Raw genomic sequence first — 25,940 nt, 5'->3', positions numbered from 1 at the left:
TTGGTATGCTGGCAGATTACCTTCCCTAAAGGATATTTTTGAACAAGATGGGATTTTTATGACTATTGATGGTAGATTCATGACACTGAAATTAGCTATTTATTCCAGAGATTTTGAGTGAATTTAAATTCCAGTCACAGTGGAATTTGAACACATATCTCAACAGCATTAGCCTAAGCCTCTCGATTACTAGCCCAGTGACATTGCTGCTAGGTCACTGCCTGTCTTGCCACCTTTTAACCTAAAAAAGAGCCAGTGACAAATCTCAACAAAATTGCAAGAGACAAATGATTTAAGAGCACTTTATTGTTCTTTGAGGCTACTTTAAGTACAAAAAGTGGCCTGTCAAAAGCTTTTTTCCATTTTGGGTGAAACAAGGCCGCAAACAAGAGGGATAGAGTTCAAATTTACAAACTGAAACTAACAGTAAGTACACTGTAGACATTTCTGCTCTCTGTAGTAATAAAAATTGTAGACAAACCTGGTCTATACATTTTAGAATGTTTTGCAGTCTCCACGAAATTTATAACTAGTCCACAATCCCTGGATTGTTGTTTGTATTCTTGTTCAGTTGTCTCACATTAAAAAAAACAGCCAAGTAACCAGACATATAGAGTCCACAGACAGCATCTACAGCCTTCTACCATTATAATGCTCAGTAGCCTGTAGCAGTAATGAACTAGTGGCTATTAATGCTAACGCAGTGTTTTCATAGATAACTGTGTTCCTGCACTTTTTACCTTATAACAGACAAATCTACACCAAACAAAAAAGATCAACTTTTTTCTCCAAACAAAAAAAAATGCATGATTACAACAAAAAGGACAGGGAAAATTAAATAGCTACATATCATTAACAAATTAATTGTTCCTCAAAAAATACCTACGAATTTTTTTTGTACATTCTTTACGCACAGCGTAATGATGGTCTTATAGTTACCTATATAAAAAGTGTTCATTTAGTGATTTTCCTACAGAGTAGGGTACTGAATGCTAAAGCAGACAAGCGGTAACTACCCAGTAAGGTGGCAATGAAATGTGTACGGTTTTACTGGGATGACGGAATGTATGGGCATGTGTGACTTTCTCAAAGACAAAGGCTAAATCGGGAAGCTATAAAGCATTACACAGCTGCTTTCTGTACCTCTGCCTCTACTAGTAGTAGTTGTAGCTATTAATACAGCAAACAAAATAGCAGTATACTATTGGAGGAATGTACGCCTTGGCACAGGACTAGAATAAGCATAAAAATTAAAATTGCTTTCCACAAGCCATGACAATCTTCATTACCACATTAAAGCTAAGCCAAGTGCTTCTCTTTGTTTCAAATAATGTCATGACTTGTTTAACTGCAAATCTTAGTCTGATTTCACAGACATTACGGGAGGAACACTTTATTACTTTATTAAGCAGGTTGTTATGCATTGATTATTCAGTCATGCACAAAGCTATTGCTGCCTGTACCATGGAATTTATAATCTACTGAATATTATATGTGGGCCTTTCCTGAGGCTATCCTCTTTTGCTGGCTTCTACCAGTGTGAATACATGCTTAAATGTCATTGAGTAAAACTGTACCAGCAGTAAGTATCTAGGACTGTTATTGATGAAAATAAACTACAATTCTGAAGAAAAAGCTCTAATATTATTTTTCGTTACGCCTATACAATATAGATACCAGCTATTTTTTTTTAAAAATCATGCAGCTACTTTAATAGAAGCACTATTGACCTTCATATCTCAAATCTATTTGAACAAGCTGACAAATACAGATGAAGGGTGTAGGAAAACAAAATGCCCGTGTTCTTTGAAAACAAATGCAGTCCAGTTGTGAGCACCAAGCACAAAATGTAATCTGAAGCTAGAGAAAGGCTAATACCTGTATGAGACTTCCCCTTCGAAAGCTGTCTTGCCTCTGTAAAAGCACAATACATATCATACTAAGCCCTCATTGTCAGCAGTCTGCCATCTAACAAAACAAGAAAATCTGATGTAAAGTTGACAAGCAACCTCACCACTCCCCAATAGTGCAAATCAGACATACAGTTCTTTTCAAGTATATAAACGTACAAAATTACATAACAGAAAAGCAATGTAAGCAAACCACACACACTCTAGTCAAAGGAACTAGCAGAGGCCAAAGCGTTTGGGTCAACCAATCCTAACATGGCTTTTTGGGGCAGCAGAATTGCATCAGAGGTTTCTTTGGTAACTGAGGCAGGAGATTAGGATGCTACATCATACAATTTATATGAATAGTTCCTGCTATTTTTTTCAGGGCACCCTTCTGCAAATGCTAAGCAAATACACAAAAGTGTCTAGTTTTAAAAAAAAAATACCCCTCCCCACTTATTTAGCAGTGTTCAAGCTCAGTCAAACCATGCATTTCACTCAGCACAGAATGCAACGTGGTCCACTCTTCATGAAACAACTGAAGGGGAGTGATTGTGATTGACCATATGGGATGAGGGCGAGGACTGTCCTCTTCTTGAGCCAGAATCAGGGCTGCTGGAAACACCATCTTTGGCAGCCTTGATCTGAAGCCATGTTTCTCCAAGAGCTTTGGCAAAATGATCATCTACCGACCCTGTGATGGAAACTGAATTTGTCGCAGGTTCTGGTTGCTTGTACCGTTCTCCAAGACTTCGGCGGAAGTGTTCCTCCACAACAGGATCACAAGTTGTAGTAGTAGTTATGGAGGCTGTGGGAGGGGAAACAAAAATCCACAATTTAAAATGTAGTAGAGAGAGGCATTAGGAGAAATCATCCCAATTAATGTAACAATTTCTCAAATTTTGCTCTGATCATAAATCAGAAACAATGAAAATGAAAGCATGTAAATGGTCAATTAAGTCCCACATACATCTACTTAGGAACAGGAGTAGGCCATTTAACTCCTTATAATTATTCAACAATCAGAACGCGATTGGCTAGTGAGCTAACTCCAAATATCCCACCTTTGCTCCATGTCCCTTAATACTTCAGATTCATGTTAACCAACATCCGATTTAGTTTATACAAAGAATAAGTACTAATTACAAATCATATTTGCTAATATGGAATGACATCAAATACTTCATCACAAACAGCACAGCACCAAAACCATCTTCCATCTGTTCATTACAAACAGTTCTCTAGTTCGGAGCTGTGATCAGTATTTTTATCAACAGAAGTCAGCTCACAATCTCGTTCAACTTGCTGTTGCTCTAATGTTAGCTGTGATAATATTTTGTGCCGAAATTCCTAACTGAGCACAAAACAAATCTGAGGACAGAATAACATATTAAATCTACGCCTGCTGTCCATGTGGTACCTCTTCTGAATGGCTGCCGTTGATACCAGGATGCTTCTCGGCCCCAGAAGGTGATCCCCACTGAACTGGCTATACACCATTTCGCACCAGCTTTTCTAAACCAGAAGGCTTTAAGAATGTAGGTTTTCTGTATGCTTGAGCAGACTCTAAACCATATTCAGTGTCTTTGGGCACTTGTGTGCAGTAATGGACAGCTGCTAGGTTTGTTACATTTAAAGAGTCACTGTCATCAGAAAATGAGTGGAGAGAGAAAACAGAGGAAAAATTAAAACAATGCAACCAATATTTACTAAAACAGGACTGAAAACAGGGTCCCTTTTGTTTCACATGTGCTCAGAGCATAGACAGACACCTAACACAGATATACACATAACGTTAGATCTTCCACTGCACTGCTGCATCTACTGGAGGTTACAGAGTTTTGCAACAGAATATACTAGGGTCCTGATTTATTGGAACTGATCAAATCAAACTGCACTGCTTTTAACAAGGTGCTCTGGAATTTTGGAATCAGACTCCAATGCTGTCCATTTATTCATGAAAAGTGCAGGTCAGAGAACTTCATCATAAACTTCTTTACTCATTCAAATTTAGCTCTCAAGTTTAAATTAAAGATGTTAATAGAAGCGGTCTATTCAGAATTTGCCTTTCAACAGTAGTTTAGAAGTAGGTGTTTAACAGCATAGTGCAGGCATAGAACAACCTATAAGCTTTAGGAGAATGCCAAGGATGAGACTGCAGGTTTCAATAAAGGTGGATGTTAGATCTTGGAAGGTTTTGATAGAACGAATGAAGATGTACAAAATAATTTGCTATATTTACACAGGGTATTTTAACACAAGGAAGTACTATTGTGTGATTGAGGGTTTAAACAGCAAAAAAAAAGATAGAGCCTGGCATTTGGGAGCACAGGGATGTTCTAGGAGCACTGGTGTAATGAAACTGCAAAGGGTTGTTGAGACCAGATTGTTTTAAAGGGCAGACTTAGCTAGGATAATATTCCCCATTACCAGCCTGTGTTGCCAGACCTGCTTGTCCATCACTCCCTAGGTGCCAATAGGCAGAAGTGGGATGGAGGATTCCTAGCACTAGGCATTTTCTTTTTGTTGGGAGGGGTGGAGTGGCTGGCCTAGCAATGTCTTTGGTCAGGAGAAGTCCTTGAATGGAGCAAGAGCCTTGGAGCAAATAATGAAGTCCCCATGTCTGGGGACTATTGACTGGTCCCATTAACTAGGAGCACTGGGAAAGAGTGGTATTGTGGGAAGCAAGAGACAGAGAGGGCACCTTGGGTCTAAGGCTGTGACTAAGCTGAGAAGTCATCTGGCATCAGTAACAGGGTGGAGGCCTCAGGATTTGTGCCTTGAGATACAGAGGATCACAGATATCAGAATACAGTACACTGACGGTTTGGAGTGAAGAGGGAATTATTTACCAACATTAGAGTAAAAAGAATGGTTAGATCTAGGGTGTAAACACTGATAATATGGTCTAGAAAAAGAAAGGTGAGATACAGTCAGGTCTGGCAACATTGGGCAGTGGAGGGAACTGGGAGTGCCGTTTGAGATTGGTATAGGCAAACCTAACCCCAAACAAGTCTGAGAATCTCCATCCCCAACCCCTCCAAAGAAACCTTTCATCTGGCCGATTTGTTCTAGGAGCTGCGGTTGTTTATTATGAGATTTTAAATGTAACTTGTTTTTTTTTCTACATTTTTCTTTCTAAACACAAATTATAACTCACCTGAGTGCACATTATTTTTGACACTTGCACTAATTTTTTTGTCCATGTGAGACACTTGACAATAAAAATAACAACACGCTGGCATTAATTTTTGCTCTATCTTCTCAAAATGAGATGGCAGGTAATTTTTTTTTACTCAATTTATTTATTCTGTTCCAATGAGTATTAGTTTTAAATGAATATACTTTCATTCATTATCTTTCTTCTGTGTAGCTAACATCAGGCCCATTTACTTTCAGGTGTTGATCACCTCCATTGTAGTAAGCCCCAACAGCTGCTTCTACTTCCTGATCCAAGGTCTGCAGTGCAGTGGGCTCCAACTCAAGTCCCCAAAGTCCTATCCTGCAACCACAAACCCACTTCCCAGGCTTTACACCCTGTAACATCAATCATTGTAAAGTCCAATTTCCATAGTGAGAGTTGGTGGGGCGGTGGGGCGGGGGGGCGCGGAAACAAACAGCAAATGGGAATACAAATGGAGTTGAGGTCAAGACAAAGGCCACAAGATTGGGGAAACACGCAATGTAACAGAGGCAACATCTATGAATACTGACGTACTCCCCAGCGAGCCATTATAAACATACTTATATGCAACCTTGCAGTGAACTAGCAGCTTGTAAACCATGTTACTGAAAATCTTATGAAGCACACACCTACGGTGAACTTTGAAAAAGTGCACTGTAATAAGGATATTCTATAATTATAGGCCTCCACCAAGGAAACACTGCAAATCTCCAATGACAGGAGGATGTAGGGCATGACATATATATGAGAAATTTTGAACAGCACTGTGGACCATTGACATATATTAGAAATATACAATTAAATTAAAAATATGGGATCTTAAAATTATGATTAAGATCTTTTCTGTACATCCTGATCCAATAGCGCAACACATTTTTCACCTGGAGGTTACACTAGAGTACGATTCCTTGCATACAATAAAAAAAAGCAAACAAAGGGAGGACACCAAGACAAATTAAGAAGCAGACCTCAACAGTTCTAGTCTTTGGATTATTAGCAGGTGAAGACCCTGCCATGGGTATATGTAACTACAGAGATAAATATATAGCTCAACACTGATGTGGGAATTCTGGTCTGTTTGCCATTGACACAAGTACCAGAGAAAGCTGGGGCTTTATCATTGGCACAGTTTACAACTGAACCAGACTGGGAACACTGTTCTTGCAAACAACATAAAACCCACTCTACCTCCCTAGTTAAGATGAATAGTGAGGGCAAGGGATCACATGTGGAAATATATCAAAAAGAGTACAGACAAAGTAAGAGAGAGAAACAGTAATATAGAGAATGAGGGTCAGAATATGGCATGAAGAGCAGAGAGAAAAAAAAAACTAGGCATATACCAAATAAGATTAGTGTCACAACGCTGACAAAAAGATAAAACTAAAAGCTCTGTCTGAATGCTCCTAGTATTCATAACAATGTACATGATTTAATGGCACACATTGAAGTTAATCAATGCAATCTGTTAGCCTTATGTACACATTCAAGTAAAACAGGAGCTAGGTAAAAATGGAGGGATTGTGCTGTTGATCAAGGTTAGCATCAGCACAATTGTTTGAGATGACTTTGGTTCAGGAGGACACGATGCAGAATCAGCTTGGGTGGAGGTGAGGGCTAGTAGGGGAATGAAATGATAAGGGGGAGGTAGTCTATATGCCACTTAACAGTAACCACATGGAGAACAAAGTATACAAGAAATATTGGGTGCTTGTGATAAAAGTACAGCAATAACCAAAGGTGACTTTATTCTACATTTAATCTGGAAAAAAAAACAGGTTAGCAGCAGTGGGCTAGATGAGGAGTTCATAGGATGCTTCCAAGATAGTTTCTTAGAGCAGCACATTCTATAACCGACCAGAGAGCTGGCTATAACTGACGGAAAGCATCCTAGAACATGAAAGGAAATAGCTGCAGAGTTGATGGATGCAATGGCAGTAATCTTCCAAGCATTCGTAGATTCTGGAAGGGAAGGTGGTGGTGCTCCCATGTATCCACTGTCCTTGTCCTTCTACGTGGAAGTGGTCATGGGTTTGGAAGGTGGTGTCGTAAGGATCTTTGGTGAATTTCTGCAGTGCATCTTGTGGATAATGCAAACAGCTGCTACTGAACATTGGTGGTAGAGGGAGTGAATGCTTTTGGAGGTGATATCAACAAGCAGGGTGCTTTGTCCTGGATGATGCCAAGCTTCTTGAGTGTCATTGCAACTACATCCATCCAGACAAAAGGGGATGTTAGGAGAGTTACTCACTGCAGTATTCATAGGCCCTGACCTGCTCTTGTAGCCACTGTGTTTTGTGGCAGGTCCAGTTGAAATTTAGGTCAATGGTAGCCCCCAGGATGTTGATTGTTGAACTAAATTGAATGAGAAACTTTATCACTTGCATTTTACAGTGAACAATACAGTAAAATACAGTGAAATGGTTCAACGGTGGCCATAATCTGGCACCATTTTGAATAGTTTAAAAATAAGAAGAGTAAAAAGATATAACTGAAAGAAAGTCTATCTTCATTCTGCCCCCTCCATCAGGGATCCTGTGCTGGACCCACCAATGTAGAAAATGCCATACTTTAGGTGCCATCTTTTCACCGCTGGGCACCAACTTGCCCAACAACCAGGAGTCCCTGGCTCCACTGCTGTATCAATGACGCCAGAAGTCCCCACTCCAGGCATAACACTTTGCTGCCACTTCACCAGCATCAGGAGTCCTCACTCTGGGCCTACTGCAACCAGGAATCCCTGGCTTCACTGCCAGGCCAGGCCAGGCCGCCGTACCAAGTGTCCCACTCTGGCCGCCCTCCGAGATGTTGCCTTGCTGCACTGCTGCCGCTGCCACCTCTAATCACTGGAGGAGCTTTGCCGCCACTGGCACCAGTCCCAAACATCATGAAGACATCCTTACTGCCACTGCTGTTGCCTCCAACCAGCAGGAGTCTGCCGCTACTCCGCAAATCCCGCTCTCTCTGCCGCACCAATGCTGCCAAACACACCAAAAAGAGAAAGAAAAGGAAAAAGAAAAAGAGCAGAAGTAAAAAGAAAAACAAAATGAAAGAAAGCAGGTGGGAGTGGTTAAGCCTCTGGCAAGAGCATACATGCAGCCTTGCTACTCTGCCACCATCTTGGGTGTACTACTTCAGTGATAGTAACACTGTTGAATGTCAAGGGTTAGAGAACTGTCAATTAGAAATGGTCATTATATGGTTCAAACGTTACTTGCCACTTGTCAACCCAAGTCTGGATATTGTCCAAATCTGGTTGCATTTGATCATGGAGAGCTTCAGTATCTGAAGTCAGGAATAGCGCTGAACATAATGTTATCATCGGCAAACATCCCCATTTCTGACCTAACGATGGAGGGAAGATTATTGAAGACGCAGCTGAAGATGGTGGGGCCCAGGACACGATCCTGAGGAACTCCCGCAGAGATGCCCTGGAGGTGAGCTGAGCTGAGCTCGATCAAGCACAACCATCTTCCAATGTGCGAGATATGACTCCAGTCAGAGCATGTGCCCCTGATATCCTGTACAGTGATGAAAATGGGTATGAAAAAAATAATTCCAACAGCAGCTGTAAATCAGAGGTGGAGAGAGGAACACAGTGAAATTACCAAACAAGGGAAGTAGTAATGAGCAAACTAATGGAGCAGTGAGCTGCCAAGTCTCCGGGTACAGATGTATTAAGAACTAAAGTCTAAAAGGAGATAGCTAATGATGTAGAAAATGTACTGATGTGAACTTTGCAAAATTCCATAGATTCATGGAGTTTTCCATCTGACTGGAAAACAGCAAATATACCTCACGGAAGAAGGGAGACAGAGACAGGAAACAGGTCAGTTAGTTTGATGTTTGCCATGGGAAAGATGTTAGAATTGACCATTAAGAGATTATAGCCATGCACTCAAAAAAAAACACAAGCTAATCAGGATGGGTCAACATGGTTTCATCAAAGGAAAATTGTATTTAACATTTCCTTAAAGGAGCAACGTGCACTTTGGATAAAGGGGATCCTGTAGTTGGCACTGTACTTGGATTTCTGAAAGGCATTTGATAAAGAAGCCACATAATAGGCAATTCCAGAAGGTAAAAACTCATGGTGTAGGGGTAACACAGATAGAAAACTGGCTGGCTGGCAGAAAACAGAGTATGCATAAATGGGTATTTTTCCAATTGGTGGGATGTAGTGAGTAGAGTCCCATAGGGGTCATTGTTGGAGTATCAACTACTTACAACTTACATCAATGGCATAGTTGGTAGGAGCAAAGACACTAGCTAAATTCACAGTTTCCCGTATTAGTGTTGGCTACCTTACGAAGATGACATAAGGAACATGAGGACAGGTGCAGACAGCTTGAAAGAGTGGATAAGAAAAATGGAGGTGGAAAAATGTAAAATTGTTCACTCTTGCAAGAAAAATAAGAAAAAAAAAAGTAGAGTATTACTTTAAATAAAAAAAAAAGAGTTCAACTGCAGAATTCTGAGATTCAAAGGGATTTTGGCATTCTGGTGCACTAGCCACAAAAAGTTAATAGGCAGGTACAACATGTAAACGCTATCTTTTTATTACAAGAGGAACTGAACATAAATCTTATGCTTCAGTTATACAGGACACTGGCGAGACTGCAGCTTGAATAGCGCATGCACTTTGACATCTTTATTTAAGGAAGGATGTAAATGCATTGGAGACTGTTCAGAAGAGGTTTGCTGAATTGGTACACAGAATGACTGGGTTGTCTTTAACTATAGGTTACTGTGCCTGGGCTGGTTTCCACTGGAGTTGTGAAGAATGAAGTGTGAATTGATGAAGCATATAACATGCTGAATGGCCTTGACAAAGTGGACGTGAAAAGCATGTTTCCTCTTGTGGGTCAGTTCAGAACTAGGGGACACTATTTTAATTAGGAGTCACCATTTCAGAATAGAGATGTTATCTCTGAGTGTTGTGCAACTTTGGAACATTCCATCTCTGAAGGTACAGGAATCAAGGTCATTGAATATTTTTAAGGTGTAGGTGGACATATTCTTGTCAGGGAAAGGAATCAAGGGTTATTGAGGTAGATGGCAACGTGGAACTCAAAACACAGACAGATCAGCCATGATCTTATTGAATAAAGGAGCAGGCTGGAGTGATTAAATTGTTTGTATCTTTGTAACAAAAGGACATAAACTTCCTAAAATGTTAAATATTTATTGTTCATATTTAACTCAAACATCACTTCTTCAAATTACTAGACTGTTCAAAAACATATTTTTGTGATAAAATTTAATGTTCATTTATAAAATCATTATAAATAGATATTATATTAGAAAACTGTATTTAAAATGAGTTCTAGCAGCCTCAGTGTGAGAAAAGGCAAAATATTTTGAATATGAATTTAATGATAGACCAATTAATTTTCTTCACAGCAGTATTATTTTTGAAAATCTATTTATGAAATTAAATTCTCAACTAAGTAGTATTTAATAATATTCATCATAAAACCTGTACCAACTCAGATCAGCATTTCCTCACTTATCCAGATTTTCCAGTTGAAACCAAAGTAAACTGCTGATGTAACAAGAACAAAAAAAAGTTTGTTTTGGATGCAACCCAGACACTTTTATACTTTGGTCTGCAATGCCACCAGGTTTATATCAAAACCTGCCCATTATAATGGATAAGTTAGGTTGAAAACTGACTACTGTAAGACTTACCTGTACCACGTACACATAGACCATGACTCTTTTCTTTTATTATAATGGATTGACAGAATTCTATCCCATAATTCTGGATTGTTATGCAATATAACCACACTTACTTGTTAACTACAGTGAAAGCAGCAATACAATATTCTTGAAATAAAGAACCGGTTGTTTGCTTAGTTAAATTTCAAGAAGCTTTTATCCTTTGGTAGAAAATAACTTGCATTTTATGCTCATGGCAATACTGTTTGAATTGCCCAAATTAAGTTGACATGATCTCGCTCCTTGAATGTAAACTCAGCCAAATATCGGCGAGAAGCACCAAAATATGAAAATTCAAATGGTGTAGAGCAGCCCAAGTAAAATCTTTAAAGTGACCACATACACACTAACAATTAGATTCTTAGAAGAAACACACTAAAACAAATGGAGAAAAGGACAAATGAACGCAGAGGGGGACAGAACAGAATGAAGGGGTAAACAACGTGGTTGCTATTTTCTTGATGTGTGTATCCCGATGAGTAGTGCACAGCACCACTAACATTCAGGGGGATGGCAGTTCCCTATTCCACCAGCTAGAATGGTCATGAAAAACAATAACGGGTAACATTCATACTGATGATAGGATGTTTAGTAGATGTTTAATCATGAACATGATGGAGAAATGCTCCCCGTAACTGGATATCATCAGTCTGTGAGAGAAGACGACATCTGCCTTTTTCCTATAATTTGCAGCAGTATATGTTTAGCAACACTTTGCTACCCAATTTGCTGACTTGAGAATTATGCACAAATTAAGGAGTTAAATTTTTTCTGTACAATGTTGAAAAGTATTTAGAAAAATGACTTCCTGATACTGTTCTAAATTGTACTTCAATTTTGAAGAGAGCAACATTTTATTTCTACAGTGGGTGTGTTGAAACAACAGTACAAGCAGAAATCCACAGGAGAAATATAAAAGATCGTTTCTCATGACCTACATTGGCTTCAGCTGAAGCCCAGTTGCAGTGAGCCCGCTTTGTTAATTCACATTCACTTGGCACCACAGTACCATATTGTCACCAGTTGTTAAGTCTATTCAGAATCCAAATTTACCAAGTGAAATGCAATCTGCATTCTTACATATAGCTGCCACTACATTCTATATGGTGAAGTGCAGACATACTTTGTGAATTGCCACAAATATTTGATATGAAATCTGTAACTGAGTTAATAAATGCAAAACATGAAAACTTTAACTCAAAAAATTCCTTCACTTCTGTCTATGTGAGGCCCCGTTACTTGAAGGATAAGCACTGAAATGATCAAGGGAAATCTGCACATGGTAAGGACTGTATTTTTAAAAAATAAAAACAGGGCCTTAGGGCATGACTGGATTGAGTTAGATTGCTTACATAAACATCACTGAAATGCAACTTACAATTTGAGGGTCTCCTGTAGCTTAGGGGCATTGCTGGAACACAACCGCTGTGAGCAATAGGGCAATGGGAAAGGTTGCAGTTACGATTGTTACCAGATGCACATGTAATTACCGATGGGCGATTCTGAAAAAAAACAGTGCATTAGTACAATTCCAAAGATCAGTCAAAAGGCCTAATGCTTAGCAATAGCAGCTAATATTAAAGCTTAAGTACACAAATACTTGAAGCTTGAATGTAATGCTTTGTAATTCCAATTTATAATGTGGCAGCTTCAGTATCAATGCAAAGACTGATCTCTACATTAAGCATACGTATATGTTTTTAAAAAGAAACATGATTATGTAATGAATATCACTGGCAGTACTACTTCATACAACCTAACATTCATCCATTTAATTCTGGCAGTTACTCTTGAGTGATGCATAATCTACAAAATCAATTTCTAGCTCAAAGCTATGTTCCCCAAGGTGCACACAAGGAATCCCTGCGGTCAGGCTTACGTTTTCCTGCATTATATACTCAAGGATCTATGCACTACATTTTTAATTTTATTTTTTGACAAGTGGCAACATGGCTCATAAACCTGGAATATTTTGACTCAGTTAAGTCCCGACAGGGAGCTGAATGCATAAGACAGAATGACAAGTTGAGCTGTACTGTTGGAAATGCAATCAAATATTGAACCAAGGCTTCCATGTCTGCCACTGAAGATCAATGTAAAAACGTGGCACAGCAAGATTTAAAACATCAGCAGGGAATTTCTTGGAATCTTGACCAAGATTTCTCTCAAGAACACAGGTGATATGCCTGTGCATTAACTGCTGTTTGAGGGATCTTAACTCTTGAAGACACTCTCATAGTTTCCCTACATAGCAGTGGCTGCACTTCAAAATCTACTAATGGTAAAGCATTTTGAAATGTACCAAGAATGTGAGGAAATGTTAAGCTCTTTCTTTACTGTTTTATTACCAGGAGTGGTTTTGCAGTTATCCAATATCTTTGCTTTATTAGATGGCATCGTCTTTCAAAAGTTAGAGAAAGACAGACTTCCAGGAAAGTATGAAACTTCCACTTTACTTCAATGGCAGCAGTAAATGCTAGATTGAAGACTTTGCAGGAAGTTCTTTTCCACTGGTCTCTTTTCACAAATATATAAAAGAGTGAATGCCAGGTCACAGAAATGAACTTCAATAGTATTAAGAGCACAAGAACACAAGCAAGCTATTCAGCGCATCAAACCTGTCCTGCCATTATAGATCTTGGCTGATCATCTTCTCAATATCACTTCCCTGCACCATCTCCCTTAAAGTCATTAGTCTCCAGAAAACTAATCAATTTCTTTCTTGAACCCGTTCAACAATTAAGCTTCCACAGCTCTCTGGGCTAAAGAATTTCAAGGGCTTAACCACTCTGAGGAGTTCTTCCTCATCTTAGTCTTAAATGGTCGGTCCCTTATCCTGAGATTATATCCACTTATCCTAGAGTCACCAGCTGGGTAAATCTCCTAACTACATTGCCCTGTCATGTCCAGTAAAAATTTGATAAGTTCCAATGAGATCACCTCTCATTCTTCAAAAAGGTGTAGGGAATGGAGACAGTTTCCTCAGTCTCAATTCCTGAAATTATCCTGGTAAAATCACCACTGAATTCCCTCTACAGCAAGTATTTCCATCCTTAGAAAGGAGGCCAAATGTCCACAATACTCCAGCTACGTACTCATCAAGTCTGTATACTACTACAGAAAGACATTTTACTTCCGTGCTCAAGTCCCTTTGAAATGAATGTCAACCGACCATAGAATCCCTACAGTGTGGAAACAGGTCCTTCGGCCCCACAAGTCCACATTGAACCTCGGAACATCCCAACCAGGCCCATCCCGCTATAACCCACCTAATCTACACATCCCTGAACACTACGGGCAATTTAGCACAGCCAATCCACCTAACCTGCACATCTTTGGACTGGAGGAGGAAGCCGGAGCACCCAGAAGAAACCCACGCAGACACAGGGAGAATGTGCAAACTCCACACAGACAGTCGCCCGAGGCTGGAATCGAACCTGGGTCCTTGGCGCTGTGAGGCAGCAGTGCTAACCACTAGCCCACTAACCCGACCACTAGCCTTTCTAAATGTTTGCTGCACCTGCACGCTAGTTTTTAGTGACTCAGGGCAAGGACACTCCGGTCCCCTTGGGCATCTACACTTCCCAACCTTTCACCATTTCCAAAATATTATATGCCATCTGCTACGTTTTAGTCAATTAATTTAGCCTGCCTAAGTCCTGCTGAAGCCTCCTCAGAACTTACATTCCCATCCAATTTGGAATCATCAGTAAATAAACCAGACTTTTAAATGATCAAAACTATATCAGGAACCAACTGTCAACTAATCCCTCCCTTCTGTTTAGAGACTATGCTTTCTTTAATATGTTTTAGGTTGGTATCAAATATTAATAGTATATTTTCATTTGATCAGTCAAATCTTCTAGAACAAATTTGCAATCACATACAGCCCAGTATCAACTTCTGCAATCCCAAAATACTTCAGAACCAATTAACCACTCTCTGTAATCTAGCAAAGCAAAAAAGAATATGGTCGCACTTTACCCATTTTTGAGAGTGCAAAATGTTTACTAATTTAGCTGTGGCACTGATCCCACTACTAAATTTGTGGAAGGGAACCTGCCAAGATATTAGTTTGCAATGACTCTTTTTAGTAGCTCCAATGATCAATCAAAAATATAGGCTGCAGTATCAGTTTAAAATAAAGACAAAGACAACATTCTTGTGGATTTGGTGAAGCTTGGGTGCTTTCCTTATTCTGCAGGACTGGAGATACCCACTGCCTCAACCTCATAGAATCCCGACAGTGTGGAAACAGGCCCTTCAGCCCAACAAGTCCACACTGACCCTCGGAGCATCCCACCCAGACCCATTCCCCTATAACCCACCTAATCTACACATCCCTGAACACTACGGGCAATTTAGCATGGCCAATCCACCTAGCCTGCACATCTTTGGACTGTGGGAGGAAACCGGAGCACCCAGAGGATACCCACGCAGACACGGGGAGAATGTACAAATTCCACTTAGACAGTCGCCCGAGGCTGGAATCCAACCTGGGTCCCTGGTGCTGTGAGGCAACAGTGCTAACCACTGAGCCACCGTGCTGCCCAACCTTCTTCGTAACCTTCCCAGCAATTATCCAAAGCTGAACTCTTGGCATGACCAACTCACAGAGATTTTTTATAAATTCATTCATGAGATGAGGGTGTCCCTGGCTAAGCCAGTATTTATTATCCATTAATAATTGCCCAGAGGGCAGTTAAGAGTCAACCACATTGCTGTGGCTATGGAGTCACAGGTAGGCTAGAGGATGGCAGATTTCCTTCCCTGAAGCCCAATGGGTTTTTCCAACAATCGACAATGGTTGGATGGCCATCGATAGATTCTTAATTCCAGACTTTTTAAAATCAAATTCAAATTCCACCATCTGCCATGGTGGGTTTTGAACTCAGGTCCCCAGAACATTAGCAGAGTTTCTGGATTAATAGTCTAGTGATAATGCCACTCGGCTGTCACCTCACCTCAAGTGAAACTTACCAAATATCCAAGAATCAATTTTAATGTATCCTCTTGGTTGAAGCACCCACAAGTTGACCAACACAAATCCGGGAAAAAATATCCTCAACCCAAACCTACCATATTGGAACAATAGAGGTAAGTAGCTAGCTGGTGATTGAGTCATATTGGTTAGGGAACATATGTTGGCCAGGACACCAGTGAACTCCTCTGTGATTCTCAGATATGTGGCCTGCGATCTTTCATGTCAACTAGAAATTACAGACAGAACTTGATTTAAGCATTCAGAAGACTGTTGTGGCACAGTGGTACTGCCCATACTTTGAAGGTGGAAGGTGAGAGCTCAAATGACTTAGGCTTAGAATCCCTACAATGTGGAAACGTGCCCTTCAGCCCAACAAGTCCACACCGACCCTCAGAGCATCCAACCCAGACCCATCCTCCTAATCTACACATCCCTTGAACACTATGGGCAAGTTAGCATGGCCAATCCACCTAGCCTGCGTATCTTTGGACTGTGGGAGGAAACCGGAGCACCCGGAGGAAACCCACGCAGACACGGGGAGAATGTGCAAATTCCACAGACAGTCGCCCGAGCCTGGAATCAAACCTGGGCTCCTGGCGCTGTGAGGCAGCAGTGCTAACCACCGGGCCACCATGCTGCCCAAATCTCACCTGCTCTAGAGATCTGCCATGATATGTCAACAGGTCCATTAAAATGTCAGCATTGCATGGAAGATGTGATTAAAATGGACTGAATTTGTAAACCTGGAGTACTGTGTGCAGTTTTTGGTCCCATAATCTGAGGATGGATGTTCTGGCCATAGAGGAAACACAGGTTTACCAGACTGATTCCTGGGATGGCAGAATCACATATGAGGAGAGGTTGAACTGCTTAGGATTATAATCACTGGAGTTCAGAAGAATGAGGGGGGAATCTTGTGGAAACTTAAAGTTCTAATGGACAGGCAAACCCAGACCAGGGGTCACAGTCTAAGGTTGCAGGGTAGGCCATTTAGGACTGAGATGAGGCAAAATTTCTTGATCCAGAAAGTGGTGAGCCTATGGAATTTGTTACGATAGAAAGCTGTCAAAGCTAAAATAATGTATGATTTCAAGGAGTTGGATGATCAGCCAAGATCATAAATGAATGGTGGAGTAGATTTGAAGGGCTGAATGGCCTACTCCTATTTTCGTGTTTGTAATTCCTCCAGCAGTGCAGCATTCCCTCTTTGAATGTTTCAGAAGACTCATTACTTATGATTACATCAAAATTAGTGTTCAGAAAATTCTTTGGTTTGGGATGTAAAATGCAATAATAACCAACTTAAAACACTTAATATGAACTTACAACGAGACTAAAAATGGTCAACCATGCATCATGATGCACCATCATGACAACATCTGCAACCTCTCCCCCCAAGAGCTACACACATTCTGAGTGAGGTAACCATGTTTATGGACAGTATTGCAGTCTTAATATAAACAGTGAGGATTTTTGCTTCATAAATAAGCAAATTCTCCAGTTTCAAATAGAATGACTTTAATTTCTCTACCCTTGCTTACATGGGCAAGTTCTGGAAGAAGGAATTCTGCCAACATAAAGAGACTGTGGATGATGTGAAATTTGTCCCATTTGTAGTACAGACCAGTTTACACAAACTGACAAAAAAAAACAACATAACAACTCTAAAGTCACAAATCTCCACTTTCATTTGTCCTTGCCCAATAGTAAGGATTATTTGAACAGACTAATTAGACTACATTTATATTGTTCTTTTTTGCTGCTGGCATTTTTCTGTATCATTCACAACTTTGGAATGTCCCAAAGCATTTCACAATCAGAGTCACTTTTTAAGTCCTGATAGTTTTGTCAGAAATCATGCCAGTCAGTTTTATACAAGATCCCACAAAGCGTAATGAGATCAACAATTACTTAATCAGATATTGCATGATGAACACTGGTCAGAATAACAGAACTCCATTATTAGTTTCCAAAAAGAATCCCAGGATTTAAAAATCCATCTGTACAAGGAGACAATGTACCTACATTTGGATATCATCTTTCAAATCAGATATCATGACAGTGCAGCACTCGCTCAAAATCTAGACTGCTGCTACAGTATCCATGTGGAACTCAAATCCACAGCCTGCTGACTCCAAAGGTAAAAAGTACCACCAACCAAACCAAATCAATAATATTATGTTATGATGGGCTCCAGAAAGAATCAAACAGGGAAAATCATCCAGGAAATAGGCTTTTGCTACTTGTAACATGAATCTGAAGAACTTCTTTAGTAGTTATCATCTTAGTAAAAGAATAAAAGATTGCCAGGGACACAGTTAATGATGAGTTAATTAGTCTTGGTATCAGTCGCAAAAATAATTAGTCCATTGATTACATAATATCAAATGGCTGGACACCAGTTCTGTTTTTCTAGCTCTCCCTTCTCCAGTCACTTCAGACAAGAGGTGGCATTTGCACAGAGTAAAGATGAGTGGCACTAGAACAAATCATACATCTAGCTCAACACAAGCATAACTGACCTCTAGCTCGAGTTGCAAAACATTTGGAAAAGATAATTTTATAAAATGTGTGTTTGGAAAACCAACCGAAAAGTCAGCATTTATACCTGCTGTCGTTCCACACCAATGCTGACTGTCCTAGCTGCATCCATGTTATTTTTGGTCAGTGCTAGAGGCTGTTCCATTGTCATGCTTGGTAGTCCTATGCCAGCATAGGCATGATTGCTGAGATGGCTCATGGTTGACACTGCAGCACGTTCTATTGGACTACGACTTCGCTCTCTATGTTGATCTTTTCGAAAATCTCCATTGACTGGTTTGGTTCTGCAAAATAAATTCAATTAGTATTCACTAGTCACATAACATTTTCAGAATAGAAGATGCAGCAAAATCACGATTGCTTCTCTGAAATACAGCAGAGAAGACATGGAATTTTGCACAAATGTAATAACTACTACAATCATTCCTGCCAAGGAGTTATCAATGTAGGAAGAGGGTAAGGAAGTTTACTTTGTTTAACTAGGTTTAAGCTGAAGTCAGTAGGTGTAAATCACTTAATTGATTACAATAGAAATGTACAAATACACCACATTCATGTATCTACAAACGGCTTAGCAGCCCAGGTTCCTCCAAGTTGCACTATTTTCAGTTTTTGACCGTGAAATAATAGTCACAATTCTAGAAATATATAAAAATCGACAAGGTACTAAATTATCAAAATCTTCCCCATTTCATTTACTGGCTTAACGTTTGTTTAAACAAAGTCATATTCTTATGCATCCATTCAGATACTAAAATATTTTATTATTATTTTTTAAAAAATCAAGTGAACTTTACAAATAATATGTAACCAGTAGGCCCCTAAATTTGAACAAGGTTCATATCCATCAATATACATCTGATAATCACTCCTTATGTGACAACTTAACACTTTAATGACTCATTGCACATTCTACATAGGTCTTACAGGTTTACAGCAAAAAAAAAACTACAAATTTTGAGGGCAATTAGCAAAAGGCAATGACTTTCTTCCATTGCCCATATATTGGCACAAGAGTACGCTTTGGAAAAAAGGGAAAAAAAGAGGAGGAAACAGGATCAAGTACACTTAATGGATTGCTATACTCATATGCACATCAATAACTAGATTATGTCTAGGTGCTTTTTTTTTAAGGCAAGTTCAGGACAATATACAACTTTTAAATAAAGGGACATTTTTATAAGTAAGTCAGGTATCCATAATGTTAAAAACTTACTGAAGGACTGTTATCAAAATGATGCTCATGCTTCTGCTGTTTTAAATTAGTTTTTAATTATTAAAACACCTGTACAGCTGAACACATTATTTCTCATTGGGTGGAGCCATTTCCTTTCTTGTGCACAAATACATTTTCTCATTTTGTGCTTCTCAATGCTTTGGTGAAGATAGTTGCTAAAACTTCTTTTAATTACAGTATATTCAGCAACGTGTCATATGACAGAATGCAGGATGTGTGGTTCGTAGTCAAATATTCATACAAACATGCATTACATCTTAACCTCTCATTTAAGCTTGGCATAAAATCCCCTATCTTTCAGAAACAGTACTTGCTTTGTTGAATTACATGAAATGTATTTAAATGAGAAAAATAAAATTAAATCTACACAACCTTTATTTAACAGCTGCCAGCTATATGCTAGACATTGATAATAGCCGAAGTACTTTTACTTGCAAGAAAATAAGTTTCAAATTTCCTTTTGAGACGCAATATTTAGTGAAACAGCATATGAATCAGAAAGGCACTTGCTGTACATGATAAACATCAATAGAAAACACCAGGTTTAAAGTCAGTAAAGTCATACTTTTAAGTTTACCTTGATATTCCATGATGTAACAATGGATTTATTAAAATGCTTCTCCTATCACATGATGCATACAAAAGGGAGGGAAGATCTTAAAACAATCACTGGAGAAAGAAGCACTAATCAGCTCTTGTTCCTTTAGTTTGCCAAATCTCCTGACCACCTGCATTCTAGGTTCTTGAAAGAAGTGATTGCAGAGATGGTGGATGAATTAGATGCACACTTCTAAAATTCCCTAGATTCTACAAACTTTTCAGTGGATTAGAAGACTACAAATGCAATATCCAAATTCAATAATGGGGGGGGGGGGGGGGGAGAGAAGAGTCGGAAGAGACAGACAGCAGTAAACTAGGGTAGTGTTGGTCTAACATCTGCCATTTGAAAAAAAATGCTGAAATCCATCATTAAGGAAGTAGCAGCCAGACATTTACAAAATCATAATATAATCAATCATGGATTTAAGAAAGAGAAATGGAATGGTGTTTCACAAATTTATTAGAATTTTTGAGGATGTAACAAGTAGTATCAATAAGGGAGACCCAGTATATGTAGCGTATTTGGATTTCCAAAAGGTATTCAGTAAGATGCTACAAAAATTACTACACAGAGAACATAGTATTGGGTGGTGTTTTATTAGCACGAACAGATAATTTGCCAGCTAACAGAATATAGAGTCAGGATTAATGAGTCAATTTCCAGTTTAGCAAACAGAGGCTGCTGAATTGCCACAGGGATCAGTATTTGGGCCTCACATATTACATTCTACATTAAATTTCTTCTACTTTCACATAGCTTTAGAAGATGCAGCTGTTGTTATGGCTTTACTTTCAATATCCGTAACCAAGCCAACACCTTGGTAGAAGATAAGTGCAAGTGCAGGACATCACTCAAGTTTTTCTTTGGGGAAGTGAGGGGGGTGGGGGGTTTGCAGGGCAACCATGTGCCCTGTGGCTTGTTACAGTTTCTGAAGTTGCAGCCTGGTGAGGTTTTGAGGTACCAATTGTACTTCATGTGGCCACATCAGCCATGTAAATTCCAGGGAGGATTGTCCACATGCTCCATGGAGAGAATGAAGGCATGAAAAATTTGCATGCAAAGCACAGTAAATAATTAAAAAGACAAACTGATTTTGGATTTGATTGTGAGACAAAAATGGGAGTGTAAGTAGCAAAATCTTGTTACATACAGTCATGCAGGGTATTGGTGTGATCACATTTCAACTGTGTCCAGCTCTAAGTTTTTTTCTTACAAAAACAAAAGGGGTACACTTGTATTAGAGACAATACAGACAAGATTGACTAATTGGATTCCTCAGATGAAAGGACTGCCATATGAGGAAAGGTTCAGCACGTTAGACTGGTACTAATGGGAGATTAGGTGAATAAGAGGAGGTCAAATTAATTCTGAGGGGTTTGGCTGGATACGTTCCAAGAGGATCTAGAATTTGGAATAAAGTGGGTCTCTCTCAAGACAAATGAGGAGGAATTTACTTTTCCAGAGGATTGAGAATCACTGGAATTTGCTCCCCCAGCAACCTATGGAGCCCAGCTCATAGCCCATCTTGGCCTTGAAATATACAGTTTTTTTTTTAAAAAACGATAAGGATTCCATGGATAATGAAGAACAGGCAGGCAAGTGGAGTTGAGGTCAATATTAGATCAGCAACAATCTTACTGAATAGCAGAGGAGGTTCAAAACATGGTCTTCTCCTATTTATATTCTTCTGTAATAATAGGGTCCAGAATGATGCGCTCAAACTTTGCAATTTATGCTGTAATTCAACCTTCCCTTCCGAGAATTAAAAGCTTATAATAGTCATGATTTATATTGCATGTAAAAATATAGATATATATATTCATCATTCCACATTTCCAGAAAATTACATCCTGCATTTCATTTTGCTTCCCATAGGATGTCCCCTTCAATATCCAATTCAGATGTTTTGCATTACACTCATCATTCTCCCCCACACCAGCCCATGCAGTCAACCTGTCTAACTTCAAGTAAAAAGAAGGGGATTTCAAGACTAGGGGCACATTTTTAAGGTGAGAGGAGAGAGATTTAAAAGACGAGAGGCAACTTTTTTTTTTTTTTTTTACAGAGGGTGGTTTGTGTGTGGAATGAACATCCTGAGGAAGTGGTGGATGCGGGTACAATTACAACAGTTAAAAGACATTTGTATAAGTACATGAATAGAAAAGGCTTGGAGGGATATGGGCCAGCAGCAGGCAGGTGGGACTAGTTTAGTTTGGGATTGTGTTCGGCATGGACTGGTTGGACCGAAGGGTCTGTTCCCGTGCTATATGACTATGAGGGAAAACAACATTAGATATTCAGGGAGCTGATGAATGTACATTGGTTTTGGAACTCTTGATAGGAACTGCCCATTCACATATTGGCCCAAACCTGGATAGTCAAAGTCTCAGGTTATTCTGTTCTGGCAGAGGATCTTCCACAAATATGGTAAATCAGACAAACTTGAATTTAATATGGCCTTGCATTTTTCCCGCCAACATCAACATCCATGTTTATTCTAATAGGTCCAAGGGGGAAATTGCAAACTGTTTTAAATTTTTGATAATCAAAGAGGAAAATTGAATCAGACCAACCTTGAGGTGGGACTGCTCAGAGCTAGCTATCGTATAATCGTATAGCAGGAATCAACCTTTGGGGCATTCATAGTGGACCCCAAATCATACTGCAATAACTCTTAAACATTGGAAGATCATCACTGCATTCAGGAGTGAACCTACTACAAACATAAAACAAACCACTCAGTACTGATTCTGAAACTCTTCTTACCTGACCACGACCATGACCCTACACCTCCCACTTCAAACCTTTAGATCACACATTCAACTCATTATAGAAAAAAAAGCATGTATTTCTCAAAAAGCTTTATAAACAGTGAATTACACAGGAAAATTACCAAATGCCACAAATTCAAGGTCATAACTGCAACTTGAAAAAATGTAAGATGGGCATAAAAACAAAAATGAACAAATAATTCAGTCCAAAGAAACATCCAACAAACTCCTTCAAGCTGACTATCAAATAAGACCTCGAGTATCTCAATACTTGCTAAGAGGAAAACAGGCCCACCACCTCAAGACGCAAACACCCAATGTCATACTCATTAATATAGTTTCTTCAGGCATACCACAAAATCAAACACTACTGTCTATCATCCAGGGAGGAACAGGCCTGTATGAAACAGCTGGTAAACAATAATGCTGCAGCACGCAATATGGACTGATGGGTCAATAGGTTCTCCACTACCTTTATACTCAGCCCAGTGCCATATCCACTATTACATGAATAAACAAAATCCAACTGTGCGCTCATCAAATAAAGCACATTTATCTACTTGGAGGGAGGAGAGTATCTTTCTTTATTCATTCATGGGATGAGGGCATCGCTGGCTAAACAGCACCTATTGCCCACGCTTATTACCCAGAGGGTATTTAAGAATCAACCACATGCTGTGGGTCTGGAATCACATGTAGGCCAGACCAGCTAAGGATGGCAGTTTCCTTCCCTAAAGGACTTTGGTGAACCAGATGGGTTTTTCCTGACAATTGACAATGGATTCATGATCATCATTAGACTCTTAATTCCAGATTTTTATTGAGTCCAAATTCCACCATTTGCCATGGCGGGATTCAAACCCGGGATCCAGAATGTTATCTGGGTCTCTGGATTAACAGATAATACCACTAGGCCATTGTCTTACCAGTGAACACTAAGTAATAGTCCAGTAACTGTGCTAATTTATTACATTGCTGCGCTTTTTGAAAAGGTGGTAAACGTGAGCAGGGCTGCATCCACTACTTTTGCATTGTACAGTATTCTTTCTTCCACAGCAATCCTTCAAATCCAAACTCTAACAGGGGCCCCGGTCAGGGTTCACATTTGGCACCAGTATCCATTAGGTTTACATGCAAAGAAAGAGATTGATTAACAATTTCCAACTTGGATCTTAAAATGCTAATTTGACAATTACTGTAATAATTAAATGTCTTGATCTAATTCCTCAATGCTTTAAAAGGAGTTTTCTGATTGCTTATAAGAATATTTACAAGAATTTTGGATTTTCTTTATTCTCATAATATTATAATAGCTATAAATAGATAGACATTGGACTGCCCTCTTTTCTAATCTTTAACATATACTGTAAGTGGAGGCTTTGACTCTGAGTGTGTATTGTCAAACTTGCAGCTTGACAAGAACACAGAAAGCTTGAACTATGGATCACCACTATCACTGGGCACTACATATTTTCTAAAAAAGGTTTACGGGTGATTTCAGTTCCACTGATTCAAGGTTGCTGTCCCAGTGTCTGGAGCAGGCACAATATATTTTTCAAATCACCACTGCATACGAGCTATTGGTGCAGCGGGGAGAATGGTGTTCACTGCTGAATAAATAATTTTACCTCTAAACAGCACACGGACTCAAACTTTAAAATTAATTGCAGATGAACATGGAACTACCATCTGTTTTTTAAAAAAAATAGAATGGAAGGTTTGGTACTAACCTCACTTTAATCATTGTCAAAAAGCATGAAGGCAGCCCAATGTCCTCCCACAAGAAAGTCCTGGGCCCCTGAATCTTGGCAGGCTCGCTTATGAAAAGCTAGGCAGGCAGAAGCCATTTCAACATAAAAGTCCTTTGCAAACGCAGCAATCAGTAAAGTGCACATTTTCCTAATCTCCTTTGAACTGCACTAAATGCAAATGAAGTTACGGACCATACAATAATATATTTAGCCCAAAAAAGGTTTTCATGTTAAAAGGCGTTTGGCAAAGAAAATTGAAGACTTTAGGAGCTGAATCAATACAAATGATTTTCTATATTGTGCCAACTGTTACTGCTGATGGCATTTATTTTCCACACAGATACGAAGCAATTGATCAATATAAATGTCATGAGAAAGGATTTCTGTTGAGCTTTCCAACTCCCCTGTAGACTCTTAATGCAGCACACTTGCCTGCTGGGGAAGGCTGATGTCAGCGCTTGTGAACACAGCTCAGTGAAAGGATAAGGAGGCCTTTGTTTTCAGTTGAACTGTGAAAATGAGAAAATGGCTCCAGCCGACAAACAAGAAACCCACATGCACAGGTCATCCCAAGCCCTTTGCTTAATGTTTTAAAGTACAATTTATGTAATTCATATATTCACTTTCACAGAAGATTATTTTCTGAAAAAAAAAAGGAATAAAATCTGGAAAAAAAAAGTGAGACAAAGCAGAGGATTCTGATTACAAGATTCACAGAGCCTGACCAGGAGGAGAGGGAGGGGAAATTTCCTCAAGTAAAAAGCTGGCAGAAAGATAGTCAAATTCTCATGTTATCCTGTCCTGGCAGAGGAGCTTCCACACATATGGTGAATCAGACAAACTTGAATTCAATATGGCCTTGAAACTTTTTTTTTCTCCAACATTATACAATTGCTCTCAATGAACAGTATTTATATTGCTGGTGTATTAGGGTCAATTCAATTAGCATCACAACAAGAATGACTTCAAAACAGGAAGTAGACTTCTCAGAAGCAAGAAGAAAATCAACACTATTCTGATGGTTTATTAAATATATTCGTGAAGGCTCAAACCAAAGGATAGTGAAAAGGTTTCTCTTAATGTTTATCAAGGTTATGAATGATTCACTACGCTAATGGTTGGAAAATGACTTCACGGAGGAGTCACTTCTCTGCTCCTTCACAAATTTCCCCAATTCTCCACCATAAAGTCAAGGAAGATCCTGGCTTCATTAATAGTCTATACCAACTATAGCCAATGCAATGGTCAGGCATTAACT

The 25,940-nt window shown here is 39.3% G+C and overlaps 1 protein-coding gene across 1 annotated transcript; it reads right to left on the bottom strand.

Annotated features, from left to right (window-relative positions):
- Window positions 1-286: 286 nt before the first annotated feature.
- Window positions 287-24,735, bottom strand: LOC109912369 (transcription cofactor vestigial-like protein 4). The gene is made up of 4 exons (XM_020511793.2): window positions 24,662-24,735; window positions 18,390-18,606; window positions 12,176-12,299; window positions 287-2,700 (listed from the first exon to the last, which is right to left on the bottom strand). The coding sequence occupies exons 1-4, from the start codon at window positions 24,673-24,675 to the stop codon at window positions 2,420-2,422; spliced, it is 636 nt and encodes a 211-aa protein (XP_020367382.1). The 5' UTR covers window positions 24,676-24,735; the 3' UTR covers window positions 287-2,419.
- Between the last annotated feature and the right edge of the window lie 1,205 nt (window positions 24,736-25,940).

The sequence above is a fragment of the Rhincodon typus genome, unplaced genomic scaffold (assembly GCF_021869965.1).
Source record: "Rhincodon typus isolate 14 unplaced genomic scaffold, sRhiTyp1.1 hic_rhity00000843, whole genome shotgun sequence".
In the NCBI taxonomy this organism is placed as follows: domain Eukaryota; kingdom Metazoa; phylum Chordata; class Chondrichthyes; order Orectolobiformes; family Rhincodontidae; genus Rhincodon; species Rhincodon typus.
This window is presented reverse-complemented; position numbering and strand designations above follow the sequence as displayed.